The 14133-nt window shown below is 23.6% G+C and overlaps 1 protein-coding gene across 1 annotated transcript in view; it reads right to left on the bottom strand.

The window, feature by feature from the left end:
* Positions 1 to 918: 918 nt before the first annotated feature.
* Positions 919 to 14133, bottom strand: part of LOC129610588 (steroid receptor seven-up, isoforms B/C) — a 77553-nt gene continuing 64338 nt past the window's right edge. The window contains exons 4-5 of the mRNA XM_055523194.1: positions 1342 to 1499; positions 919 to 1059 (exon numbers count right to left, since the gene is read on the bottom strand). Of these exons, the coding sequence (XP_055379169.1) occupies positions 943 to 1059; positions 1342 to 1499 (275 nt within the window). The 3' untranslated portion in view covers positions 919 to 942. The remainder of the gene's footprint in view (positions 1060 to 1341; positions 1500 to 14133) is intronic.

Here is a 14133-nt window from a genome sequence, read left to right as displayed (position 1 = left end):
TGATAATAATTTTTTTATTTCTTTATAATTTTTTTATATTTATTAATAATTTATTTTTTGATATAATTTAGAAATCATCTTAACAGCAAGTACAATCTTAAAATAAATTGACAAAATAAAATTAAAAAACAAAAAAAAAAGTAAGTAAATGTTACTAAAATTTTTGTTTCTATACAATGTTTTCGTTTTTAACAATATATTTAGCTTTCTTTTTTTTATTATTTTGAATTTATAATTTCAATTAATTTAATAACGTTATTTCAATTAAATTAAATTTGACCACAAAATTTTCTTTTAGAAAAACAAAAATTTTTAGTTATTTTATTGAAATAATAGCCATTCCAATAGCACCTATTATTATTTAATATAATGGTGTAGTCATATTATATGTATATATACATATTATGTATTCCAATTTTGATTATATACCCATACTATATAATAAAATATATAAGTGTATAGGTATGAAACTGATGTACCTTGATTGAAATTATTTTTCTATTTGACATCTATAACATTTGATAAATCATTTGTACCACTAGTACTATTATTATTTGTTTCAATTAAATTATTCGATGATGATGACATTAGACTATCGGTTGATGTTATTGAAGCTGCTATATTAATATCATTATTATTATTTAACATTGTAACATCACAATTACTATTATTACTATTATTATTATGTAATAAATGATGATTATTGTTATGATGACTGTTATGATTGCTGTTATTATTATTTATATGATGTGATAATAAATTATTATTCATTTGGTTGGCAAGACTGTTATTATTATTATTATTATGATGATGAGGATGATTATTATTATTTGTATTATGAAAATTATTTGTAGTATAACAATTGGACAAAGATGAGATCCCCATTGTTGATCCCATCATTGCTGATGATCATGTTGTTGTTAATTGCCGCCACATTGTATGTCACATTGACGGTAAATAAGGCCATGAAAAACTGTTACCGGATAATAGCATATCACGTATCAATGTTTCAATTGGTGTTTTACCGACTAGACGTACAAAAAATAATTGCTCTATGACCTGTAATAATATTATATAAAAATATGAAATTAAAATTAAAAGTTAAGCAAAGTATTTAAAAATAAATTAGGAAACGAGTAACTATGAAATTACTGTTTTGAAATTGAGAGGTATGGTTTTTAGGTTTAATATAGGTAAGCATATACCAGCATGAATTTCAATTATATTGCAAATTGCAAAAAAAACTAATTTATAACAATTACAGAGGATAGATTTAAGAAGCTGGCATGTTTTTTTTAAGATTTTAAGTATCTAAGCTATAAATTATTACAAGAAACTTACTTGTGATGAAACTGTTCTCAATGATGGCAGTCTCAATAATAATTTTCCAAATCTTGTTGGTTGATTAGGATATTGTGTTCGGCAGTATTCTTCGAGAGCGCATTGTGATTTTTCTTGTAATGATTCTATATGCGTAACATCTGACAACCCACAAGCATCTTTAAATGTAAAACATAATTACAACAATTAACTTATTTATATATAGTTAATAAAAATCTACATAATTATACAAAATATATAGAATTAGTTTTGGTATATACAAATAAATTAATTTTTCGTACACAAATTACATAATTTGTATACAGATTTGTTGAAAGTTCGATTTTATAGAATAAATATTATTAGTGTTAGTAGTAGTGTTAGTATAAGTGTTAGTTTGCAGTACTAATAGAAAGTAATAGAGAAAATATTTTTAAATATACTTTAATTGGCTTTTTTTTTGTTGCTATTAAAATATCATATCTAAGATATTACTAATTTTAAATTGCATTGTTGGATTAACATAATATAACTGATAAAAAAGAAAATAAAATACCATTTAAGACATACCTTTTATATTTTTAATAGTACATACTATGAAACAATGTATGTATTTGTTAAAAGCGATTTGTGATTCATATACCTTCAGTTAAAATTTGGAATTTTTTTGCTATATTAGAATACTATAAACTAAAATTGTTAGAAATTGTGATAAAGAAAAAAATTTTCAACAATGGCAAGAGAAAAAAAATTCCACCTCATCTTCCGAAATCCCACTTCAATTTTTTTTCTCTTCATTAAAGAATATACGAAATCTAGATGATAAACAAACAATTTTCAAAAATTAAGACTTACAATTTAAGGAAAGAAAAATGTATTTTTGGAATGTAGATTTTATAATTTTGCTTTTTACTAATTTAAATGAATAATAATAGCATTCACTTCACAATTATTATACCAACTAAACAAACCTTTTTTTTTACCGTAAATGTACACAATTTGAAATATTATTTATCTATGTATATCTATATAAGAAATATTTTGATTGGATTAATATTTTAAAAATATCGTCTAAATAATTTATAATGAAAAATATTGTAGAAATTATCATCAATAAAAAATACTGTATAAATTCGAATAAACTATTAAAACATAAGAGGCGAACCAAGGACATGGAAGTTGCTCAAACTTTCAAAAATTATAGATGAATGATAACAGGCGTGTTATAGGTAATACTTTAAAATCAGTTTGAAGCCAAATATCGCTGCTACAAATTTTCATTGACCAGATTATATAATAATAAATCTATACTCGTCTATTGTAACAACGTGTTTCATACTGCAAATTACTGACGCGGTATTAAAATTCCATTATTTTTGTGCTGTTATGAATATTATAAAATTCGAGTAATTGTACATAACTGTACGTAATTACATTTTACATATACAAATGTACGCAATATCAATGATATAATTTGTATATTATTTTTTGAATTTTATAATTTTTTCTTTACATTTTTTTCTTTTGTTTTCATAATACCGCATTTCATATTAATTAATATGCATTAGAATAAAAGGAATGTATTTACGTACAATATTTAAATTTCACTAAAACAAAAAAAAAACAAGAAAAATACAGAATAATTGGAAGAGTAATAAAGCGCCTTACTATGTACGTACTAACTATTAAAAATTCAATTATTTAATATGTAAAACTAGATAAAATTAAAAACATAAAATGTTCCATACTTTTAATTATAGATAGGGTATAGAAGCAGGGAACACTTTTTTTTTTAAATAGAAAATGAAAAACACGTTAATTTGAGGTTCAATTAAATTTTCTTCCGTCATTTCAAAAAATGGCAATAATATTTTTGTTTGCGTATATATTGTTTCATTTTCATTAAGGAACAAAAAAAAAAACAAGCAGAACAAATAAAATTTTTTTTTTAAATAAATTATTATTCACTCAATCAATCCAATTTAAATGGCGTCAGAATGACCTCAAAATATGAACTTAAAACAAAACGAAAAAGAAAAAAAAAATTATATTAAAAGTACATCAGAGTGTATATAAAATGCATGTATGTATGCATATATGTATATAAGTAAGTATTTGTTTTTTAAATTAAAGAAGAAATTAACTTAAAGAAAACAATAAAATTTTGTGTTTTAATAACAAAAGAATTCCTCTTTTCTTATTTTTTTTTGGTTTTCATAGATAGATTAAATTAATTGTTCAGTTTCAAAATAAGAATAAAATTCAAAATATGTAGTTTCCCCGAAAAAATGTTCTTATACATACATATGTACTGTTGTATAGACGGTATGTACATATATGTATGTATAAATGTAGGTATGTAAAATTTTAACATACTTAATTTATGGGTGAATAAAAACGCGACAATTTATTTTATTCGTAAGTGAAATACAAAAGAGACAAAAATTTTATATTTTTTATTCGTTTCCATTTTTTTGTTCTTTAATTGATTTTCTAGGAGCAAAGTTCTGTTATAATCCGTTATAATCTATAAAACACGTGATAATTGTATTTGTTTTGAGGGTTTTAGTGTTCTTATTTTAATTTTCTAGCTTTGTCTCATAATTTCTAAATAACATACATACATACGTCATTTTCGTACATAGTTATCAAATAAAAGGCCAACGAAAGATTTTGTAGTATATTCCTGTGGCAGCAATATAAGAAACCCATAATTATGAAACATGCATATTGTAGTTCTTACCGATGCAAAAATAAAGATTGGTTTTTAATAATCCTGTTGGAAATCCTGTTGGAATAAATATATTGTCTGAGTTTTGTAAGATGACGTCAACCGCTTCGATAATCCGCCACGAAAAATCAAATTTTTCTGTAAGAATATGTAGGTATCTATATACATATACATACGAATGAAGGACATACATATATGGTTATTTGTAATGAAGTTCTACTTTTAATTTGTTTTAATGCGTAAACCCTTTTAGAGTAGTAGTTCCAGTTATATTAAAAAATATGTAATATCACAATTTAATTGTTCATTTTCGTCTTAATTAGAAATGTCTTGTTTTCTTCTGTGTATAAATATCTACATACATTATATACAGTGCATACTCAAATATTTAAAACCTTACATAACCATTTACTTGCTTTTAATCTGGCGAACCGGTGTAAATCTAAACCAAATAAGTGATAAATTTTCGATTGAAATAAATAAATTTCATATTATTAATATGAAACATCACAATACAAAATAACAATGTATATAATGTACATACATACATAGATTCATTCGGCTTTGATTTTAAATTTATTTTAATTTACTTTAAATTACATAAAATTTTCAATACGCCACGTTGTTTAAAATATTTTCATATACATGCATATGTACAGATATTAAAGAACGTCATCAAAATCATTACCAATACATTTAGGATTTCCAATATATTTTTCAAAATTCTGTGGTTTTATTGGAAAACATGCCAAGATTAAAAGTCTTGCTTCGAATGAATTCAATTCGAAGTTAAGATTTTACATTAAAAAAAAAATTGAACTATTCCAAATTGGAGCCCATCCCGATATATAATTTCGGATCTAACTGCGGCATTAACCAAAATTTAATTCCTGTTATATATTTTACTTTATAAAATTCAGAACTAAAATCAAATTAAGAAACAATAAGCGCGATTTATATATTTTTCCCTTGTAATCACAGAAATTTTTATAAAGCGTGTTTACATAATACGTATTATGATATTTCATTAAGAAATAATGTACACATGGGTGTATGTGCGCACATTCATATTAGTATTTAATTGATCTTAATTGATTCAGCATTGATTCATACAGTTTTTTTGTTGTTTTTTTTTTTTGTTACAGTCAATTAAATTTTCGATACCAATTGAATTTATAAAGTGGAAGAATAAGAAAAAAAAAGTATATACATACATATAAAGATTTATGTTTAAAAATCTAAAATAATATATTTAAAAATCTAAATCTTATTAGTATAAAAATTTAAAACAATATTATTTACAGTTCTGTACCAGTATGATATGAGCTTATGGTTTCTAATGGCCTTCAGTTTTACTTATAGCCTTAAATAAAACTTGATATAGTGAACAACAAAGTTTATTAATATTTTGGGTGGTTTAACTACGGTTAAGTCAGGGTTTTCTAGTCTTTAATAAAAAATTCAAAGCCAAGAAAATAATATAAGTATGGGTTCATTCACCTAAAAGGCATTCAGGCGAAGTATAGTCGTCAATTTGTATATAGACTATATTAAGCGGGTTAAGTTTTAGACGTCAAATTGAACTTTTTTTAACTTTGATAATATTATGCCACTTAAAAAAAATATACGTGTTTGATTTTTTTCATCAATCTTGTAAATAACAATATCGTTTGCAACTCTTAGTTACTTTACCTATACTCATAGTTTTGTTTTGCACTCTTGAGTAAATTTTTGTGATTACAAATATCATCGTACACCTATAATTGTTTGAACAACCTACATATATGAAATTTCTTGTTATTATTCTTAACTTTTATTCAAATAAACATATTTATTTTATTAAATTTTTTTTTATGTTAAAATTTATATTTTGTCTGTTGTTTATTAAACTCTTTAATTTTATTGAAGTAGTTAGTTTTCATCAAATGATTTGAAAGGATCAAAAGTCAAAACAAAAAAAAAATAACTAAAATTCTTTTATTAAATAATATGAATGAGAAGTAGCTAAGTATATGTACTCGTAAATGAAATTGAAAGTTTAATATTGACTTTATCGAAGTAAATTGTGTTGAATGATATGACTAATTTAATTGTTTAGTTTATGTCTTTGAAAAAATAAAATTACAGGTTACACTTTAAAAGAGGTTATGATCTGAAATACCATCTATATAGATGGTATTAATTTGTTGGTACTTTGTTTTGTATAGGAAAATCAATGTGTAATTGTAGCACTGCAATTTAGCTGATTGAGATTTGTACTTATAGTTTAATTTTAAGTGAAAAATTTCAATTTTAATATTGATACGTATGCGCTAATAAGATTTTGATTCTTAAATTCGATGGTAATTAAACAATAGATTTTAGTCATAAACTGTTATACACATATTTCATTATTTGAAAAGACAATCATAATGAACTGCGAATAATAATTATAGAAGCAAATTTTCCGAATAGTATTGAGTTCCATAATGCCGTAGAACGTTTTTAAATTTTTTAATTCAGTGCGCTAAAGGTGGAACTTCATGTTTAATTTAAATTAAACTCAAAAATGCACTTCTGTATTATGGAAATTTAATAAATTTTTTAAATATACCTTTCTTCAAAATTTTTGCAACAATTTAAAGCTGATTTATTATAGCTTAACAAATAAATACATAGAATTTTAAGAAAAAAAATTTTTACTACCTCGAAAAAATCGACGTAAACTATACAGTCGTTAAATGCATCATAATATTTTTTTTATAAAACTGTAATAAAGTTTTTGTTGGTCTGGTTTTTTCAATTAATTTCTATATTTATAGAAACAGATTTTCTTTTAAAGAAACGAAGAACGTTTTCTTGCTGCAGACAATAATGCCTTCCAAAACAGCAATTTGTATATTTCTTAAAATTTAAAGAAAAAACAAAATGTAAAATAAAAGTAAGAGATAGTAAAAAAAATTTTTAAAAAGTAGGTAAGTTGAATAAAAAAGAAAAGCCTTGAAAAACAATAAGTTACCAAAAAAGAAAAGCAAAACAAACTTTTAAAATGAAAAACAAAAAGTTCTTTTTAATATGACAAAAGCGAAAAAAAAGCAAAAACTTCCATCACTGGCGGGGAAATACACAAACCTATCAGCTGGTATAAATTTTTTTTCAAAATGTTTTCTTTTGCTGATCCCTATTGCTTTTGGCAAGAGAATTGCCAAATATTTTTCTATTGTAATGTTTTTAAAAAATAAAGTGTTAGATATTTCATTTTGGGGGAATGGTAAATTTAAAACCTCTAACATGGAACTTAATAATCATTGCCAAAATATATTTCTGTTTAAGAACGTCATTAATTTTAGATTTTAGTATTAAGCATGATATAGTTATAATACCCAAAATAATTCAATTAACAGTAGTTAAAATAATGATTCTAATTTCAATAGGATAAATAAGTCGATTCAAAATAATTGAAATTGGTCGAAACGAGGGAAATGGAAACATTTATTTATTTAAGCTAAATCAGCACATATTTGAAATTAATCTGGTAACACAATTCCATGTTTATATAAAATAAAATTGATAAGTAGAAAAAAAACGAATTAAAGAAAAATCGTGACTTTGAAGGCATTAAAAATAGTTTTGGAAGAAAAATAAAAAAAATTTTTTTTTTTTTTTTAAAACATTAAGAAAAAACACAAAAGAAAATTTTTTGCATTAGCGGAAGAGACAACATATTGAAACAATGGCAATTTTTGTTTTATTTTTAAGATGTGGTTTTTTATTCACAAAATTTTATTGAGGTTATGTTGCGATGAAAGAAAAAGGAAAAACAAAACGGAATCCAAGAAAAATTAAAAGAAAAGTATACATTTATACTATTTTGCATAATCAGTTGTTAATTACCGTTGATAATGTAAAAGATTACAATCCTAGTAAAAATAATCTTCAAAATCCTATATAACTGAGATCATTAAGACACGAAAAATTTACATTTTCTGATTTCAATTTTAATTCCTTTATCATTCACAAACTTTAGTGTAAAATGAAATTTAAATTGAATTTGAATTAAGTTGGGAATCATTGAAAATTGTGTCTTCATAAAGATTTTTCTTATAATATAAAATAAATTAATTAACATGCACATATGATACAATTTCAATAAATTTGAATTTATCATTTCTTCAAGAATTTTAAGGAAATCATTTGGAAATTTTTTATTTATTTTATTACTTTGCAATCATAGATACATGAATGTTATTTAATTGAAGAAAACACGATTAAATTAAAATCCATGAAACTTAAGAGTATAGTTTGACTTCAAAATTTTTACTCATAAGAAACATATTTCCGTGCTTAATAATCTAAAAAATGTGAATTTTGAATTGAATTTTGATTGAAAATTCTCCTACTAACAAAATTTATAAGAAAACGTTTATAAATTTGAAATTTTATTGTGGTTAAGAAACTTATGCTTAAACATTAAACCTGCATGACGTTTTTGCAATTTTTTAAACATAAAATTAATATTTTTGTAATACTCTAATAGAAAATATCATATAGAAAGCCTTCTACTTTTAAATTCAAAATGGTTGATATAGCCATTATTTAAAGCCCTGCTTTTTTAAGTGCAACAGATTTAATCACATTCAATTTTCCAAATAGATCAGTTTATTAAATTCAAAATTAAGTTATAATTATTAAAGTTTATTTCCATTTTATTTCTAAATTGATCATTAGATAGATATAAATTATCATAATTAAATTTTAAAATATTATTTTCAATTAAATTTAACTAAAAATCACGATAATTCAATTAACATAATTTTCATCTCAATTTATTTTCTTATATAGTGACAATTTAGTAATATTTATTCAATTTCAATAGAATCGTATGGTATACTCAAAATCACCTATCTTCATAATCATTCATAAAATATAAAACTTGGAGAAATATATTAATAATATTGTATACATACATGTACATATATGCAAAATTTAACTGTTATTGTACCTGATCTTTTTCTTATAAACCATTCAAATTATAGTAATTCTATAGGTAATCAAAATAATTGAAAAATAGCAAAAGAAAAAATCATTTTTATTTTATAGATATTTTTATTTCCCTAGTTAAATATTCACCTACAATATTAATATACTTGCACATATGTATGTATATAATAACTTTATGCAAGTAATTTGAAACTATATGTTTTTGTAACTATTATCGTTTAACTATTATTATAATGTTGGTAATGTTGGAATACTATTTATATGCCAAGTATGTTGTTAATTTATATAAAGTACATACATATATGTATATGTATATAAAAACAAAAGTGGAAGAAAAATAAAATTAACTATTTTTCCTGTCTATACCTTGTCTAAAGAGCTAAAAGATTTGGAGAAGGCGAGAGTAAATAGTGGTGGTATTGTTGCGGTGATGGAAAATTAACAATAGCTTATATTATAAATGCTTTTATAAGTACATAAATATTATGTACGTATACAAAATAATAAAAAAAATAATTCACCTACGTCATATTTTCTTAAACACACTTTATAATGTGCTATGCAACGAATTTTTATAGTTAAATTGATTTTATTTTAGGTTTTCATAGATTATAAGTACCTATCAGGCAAACTTGTCAATTTATTTTTGGAATGCCGATCCTTTATTTTTTTCTACCTTGTTTAATTTTTTTTTTTTGTTTTTGAATTTTGTCATTGTAATTTATCGTGTTTTAATACATATCACATATTAAAACAATATTAAATAAAGTTGGGTCAAACCAATGGTTTGTATTGTAGCACTTTTCCCTTCAACAAGTGAAAATTCTGCTTTTAAATACAGTCTATGTATACCTATCACACTATTAAAATTATTTTCATTCATATACAAAACTCTTTCTAGGATTGCATATATTTAGGATGAACGATTTATGCAGTCTTTGAAATAAAGCAAAAATTAATATAAAAAGGGGTTAACATAATGCTCGATTTTAAGGGTTAATTGTGTGAGTTAAGAAAAATAATTATATTTTTTAATTTCATGGAATTTACCGTTAGCTTTTTGCGTTTATAGAAATTTGGAAAAGCTTGCGGTTTCGGAAATATAAGGTGTCAAAAATTCAAATTTTACGAATTTCAAGAGGTGATAACTTGAGAGGGGGTGGAGATGGAAAAAAATTTTCTTCTAACAAAATGAACTACTTGTTAATGTCTAAAAGCCCCTAAAATTTCAAGCTTGTACAGGCTGGGGTCTAGAAGAAAAACGACATCAAAAATTTGGAAAAAAAGGACTTTAGATAACGGTAAATTTGAACGGCCATTTTGTTTTTCTAAAGTTTAACTATAGTATACCGCGGTAGGGGAAGCAAGCTACTGCCTTTCTGCGTTTGCAAAATTTCAAAAATGCTTATGGTTTCATTGCAACAAATAGTTAAAATAGGCCGTTTTTAGTGCTTTGGGGGGGTATAACTTCTAGAGGGGGGGAGATAGGTAAAAATTTTGTTCTACGGAAGTAAGTTTCTAGTAAAGATCTATGTACATATAAAATTTCAGCTTCCTATCTTCAAGGGTGTAGAAGTTTTGTAAACAAAAAAAGTGTCCACGGACGGACGGACGGACGGACGGACGGACGGACAGAGTGAAACTAATAAGCACTTTTTTCAAAAAATTTTTTGGAAAAGTGCTAAAAATGATACTGAAAGTACCTATAACTAACATATAATTTCAGTAGCTAAAATTCATATGTAACAATATGTAACAGTGCTATTATATGTTAGGAAGCTATATTGCAACAAATTGCAATATATGTATATATAGCTAAATTAAAATTAATAAAAGTAGGTAATGTTGGTAATACACGATTTTTCAATGTAAAAGAAAAAAATTATTATTATACCAATTTGTAATTTTCTTGCAAGTCTTAAAAAATTAGGTGACATCTAATATTTAATTAAATTAAAACTTTAATTAATTTTATTTAACAAATTATTGCAGGTCTTTATAAGTTTTTATATAATTATATAACGTATGTATGTACATTGTTATTTTATAATATTTTAGAGTATTTTGTTCATGTTACTTTGCTATTACTTTATATTCATTAAAAAAATTTATAATACAATAAAATTTTCCTAGAATTTCAACAAAAACATTCTATTCTTTGTTAGGGTCATAATGACAGATTTAGAGCGTGTTATGTCATCATAAAACCTAAACCTAAAACTTCTTTTTGATTTTTGGAATTTCGATTTAAAAAAAATTTAAGCGAAATTTTAGCTTAATTAAATCTATTTATTGGATAAGCATAAATTTATAATTTTTTGAGAATATTCCGGATTTTGTTAGTTTTCAAATAAAAAGCTTGCTATTTAAATTTAAATTTATAGCAAAATTACAATCATTTATTTCCAACTTACTAAAATAGGTTATGTACTGTATCTATGCAGTAAGAAGAGTTTAAAAATTTAAAATAATATACCGATAGATTTTATTATATGCAAACTAAACTACAAACACTTTAATACACTTTAATATATGAATGCACTTCTCCCAATATCTTTATACTATAATAAGCATTTTTAATACAGCTTAATATTATAATACATATAAGCGTTTTGTTTACTGTACTCGTACTCAAATCAAAATCAAATTGAATATTTAAATATGATAAATATTTATGTATTTAATTTGAATATTAAACTGAAATCAAAAACCAAATTATAAATTGAAAGTAGCAATTCAAGTTAAAAATTATTTAAATATTATATTTTAGCAATTTGCATAATATAGTTAAGAGGAATGAATTTGAATGATTATTTGAGAAAATTATATTATTATTGCATTCGAAATCATTTGAAAGAATAATCGTTTTACTAAAAAAATTTTTAAAATGTTTTTTGGGTTAAACAAAAATTTAAAAAAATTTTGGTTTTAAATTAATTTGAAAGAACATTTATTTTTACAATACAGCTCCAGTATAATTTTTTATTACATTAAATTGGAAATTATTATGTAAATTAGAAGCAGCAGCGTTTAATAGAAACTAAAAGCTGATATTGCATAAGTTAAAGCAAAAGCCAAAATTGATAATTAAAGCAAAAGCCAAAAGAAAAATTGTCAGCCAAGTTAGCACAAGAAATTTAGAACTAAGCGGAAAAACATAAACTTTCCCATAACAGAAATTGAAGCAGAATCAAAAAAATAATATTTTCAATACATTGTAAGTATTTATAATGGTACAGCACAAGTATAAAAATTCTCTTATCTAAAAAATTTAATAGATTTTTCTTTTTGTTTTTTAAATACTAGTTAGGAATTCAGCAAAAGCACATTAGACTCTTCATTGAAAATTAATTTCTACATGTGTATATGATGTAAAAAATAAAAAAAATAAAAAACAGAAGCGTTTAATTTCTTATTTTATAAAAGCGTAATTTTCCCTATAAAATTAAAAAGTAAGCGTTTTATGATCTAGCTCTAAGAATATTGTAATTTTTTTTTGACAAACCTTAAACCTTAAAACATATTAACACATTTAATACGGGAATGCTATTTGTTCGCATTGTAAGCAAAAGCATATTATATATATAGTATTGCATAAGCCAAAGCATATAAAAAATTAATGTGCCTAAAAATAAAATTCTACATCACATTGTTTTTAAAACCTAGCGAATATAATTTCTAATCATTTAAATTATAGATTTACACTACTCGAGGTTAGAATGTGCAAATTAAGCGTTCTAATATAAAGGCGAGTTGTAACAAGATAATACGATAGCGGTTCAGTAGTAAAAATGCGATTTCTTAAAAAGCAAGCAATCTTTAGAAAATAGATTCAAAGCAAAGCAAATGTAACTGAAAATTATAATTAAAATTGGCCAATTCAATATTACAATAAAGTAAAATAATTTTTATACACAAAAGTTATTATGGCGTTAGATTTGATAAGCGTAACTCAATATTTTTAATATGCTCACGTATTTTTAAGCACGTGCATATGTGACTACTTTGTATATTTTAAAATATTATTAATAACATATAATTTATGCAATTTTATTAATTTTTAATTTGATTAATTTTAAAAGCTTTTACTGCAGTGCAATTATAAACATATATATAATTTGATAACAATAAGCGTTTAAGACAAAGTGTTTTATAATATGTATTTAATTCCTAAAGCAAAGAGAAGTGATTGCAATGCAATTTGCACCATTAAAAAACTAGGAAAATATTGGTCGAGCCACTAAAAACATCAATATGTAAAGCATACTCTGCAATTGCCCAACTTATAAAATAATACAAGTTCTAATAAATAAGTCCCCTACAGAGTTGTTTCTTTCCATCAAGCACCTAGTAAAACGGACTTTCCACCTAGCAAAGCGGACAAAATTTATATTTTGCAGGTTTCTTCAATACCTTTTCGAGGTACACAATACCTGCATTCTCTGCAAGATTCTTAGGTCACGCAAATTCCATTTACGATAATGTCCCAGAAGAACACGGAACATTTTCATAATGACATCCTAAAGAACTGTTCTGCAAAGCATAAAATTTTCAATTGTGGAGAAAAATTTACAATTGCGGCGGCTCTCCAAGCTGAGTGTAGCTTATAAGTATATTTATAACCCTTAGATCTAACGTACATATATGACTCAAAATTTGAATTTCTTTTTTAAAATTCATTTGATTAAAAACAATTAAAACCCAAGTAATTAGTGAGATTGCCATGTGATTGTATTTATTTTAAAACGAAAGTTGAAATTTTGTAAAATATTAAAAAAATTAAAAAAATATAATTTAAATAAATTAAAATGTAAAGAAACAGTATAACATAAATAAAATTCAACGCTATACACTAAAATACCAACTAAATTAAAAATAATATAAATATTTAAAATGAAAATAAAACTAATAATAAAAGAATATTTAAGAAATTAAATTAAATTAAATTGAACTAAATTAAACTAAAGATATATGTAAATCAAAAAATTGAATGGTATAAGAGAGCAGTAGAAGACCTAGAATTATTTTTGTTAGAAAAATTAACATAATTTTTAAAACAAAGTTTGGTACTTCTTCCTGTCTCTCTTATACCACTGAACTTT

Source organism: Condylostylus longicornis, unplaced genomic scaffold (genome assembly GCF_029603195.1).
Source record: "Condylostylus longicornis isolate FDR11 unplaced genomic scaffold, ASM2960319v2 ptg000045l, whole genome shotgun sequence".
In the NCBI taxonomy this organism is placed as follows: Eukaryota; Metazoa; Arthropoda; class Insecta; order Diptera; family Dolichopodidae; genus Condylostylus; species Condylostylus longicornis.
The sequence above is the reverse complement of the archived record's forward strand: the minus strand, read 5'-3'. Positions and strand labels throughout refer to the sequence as shown.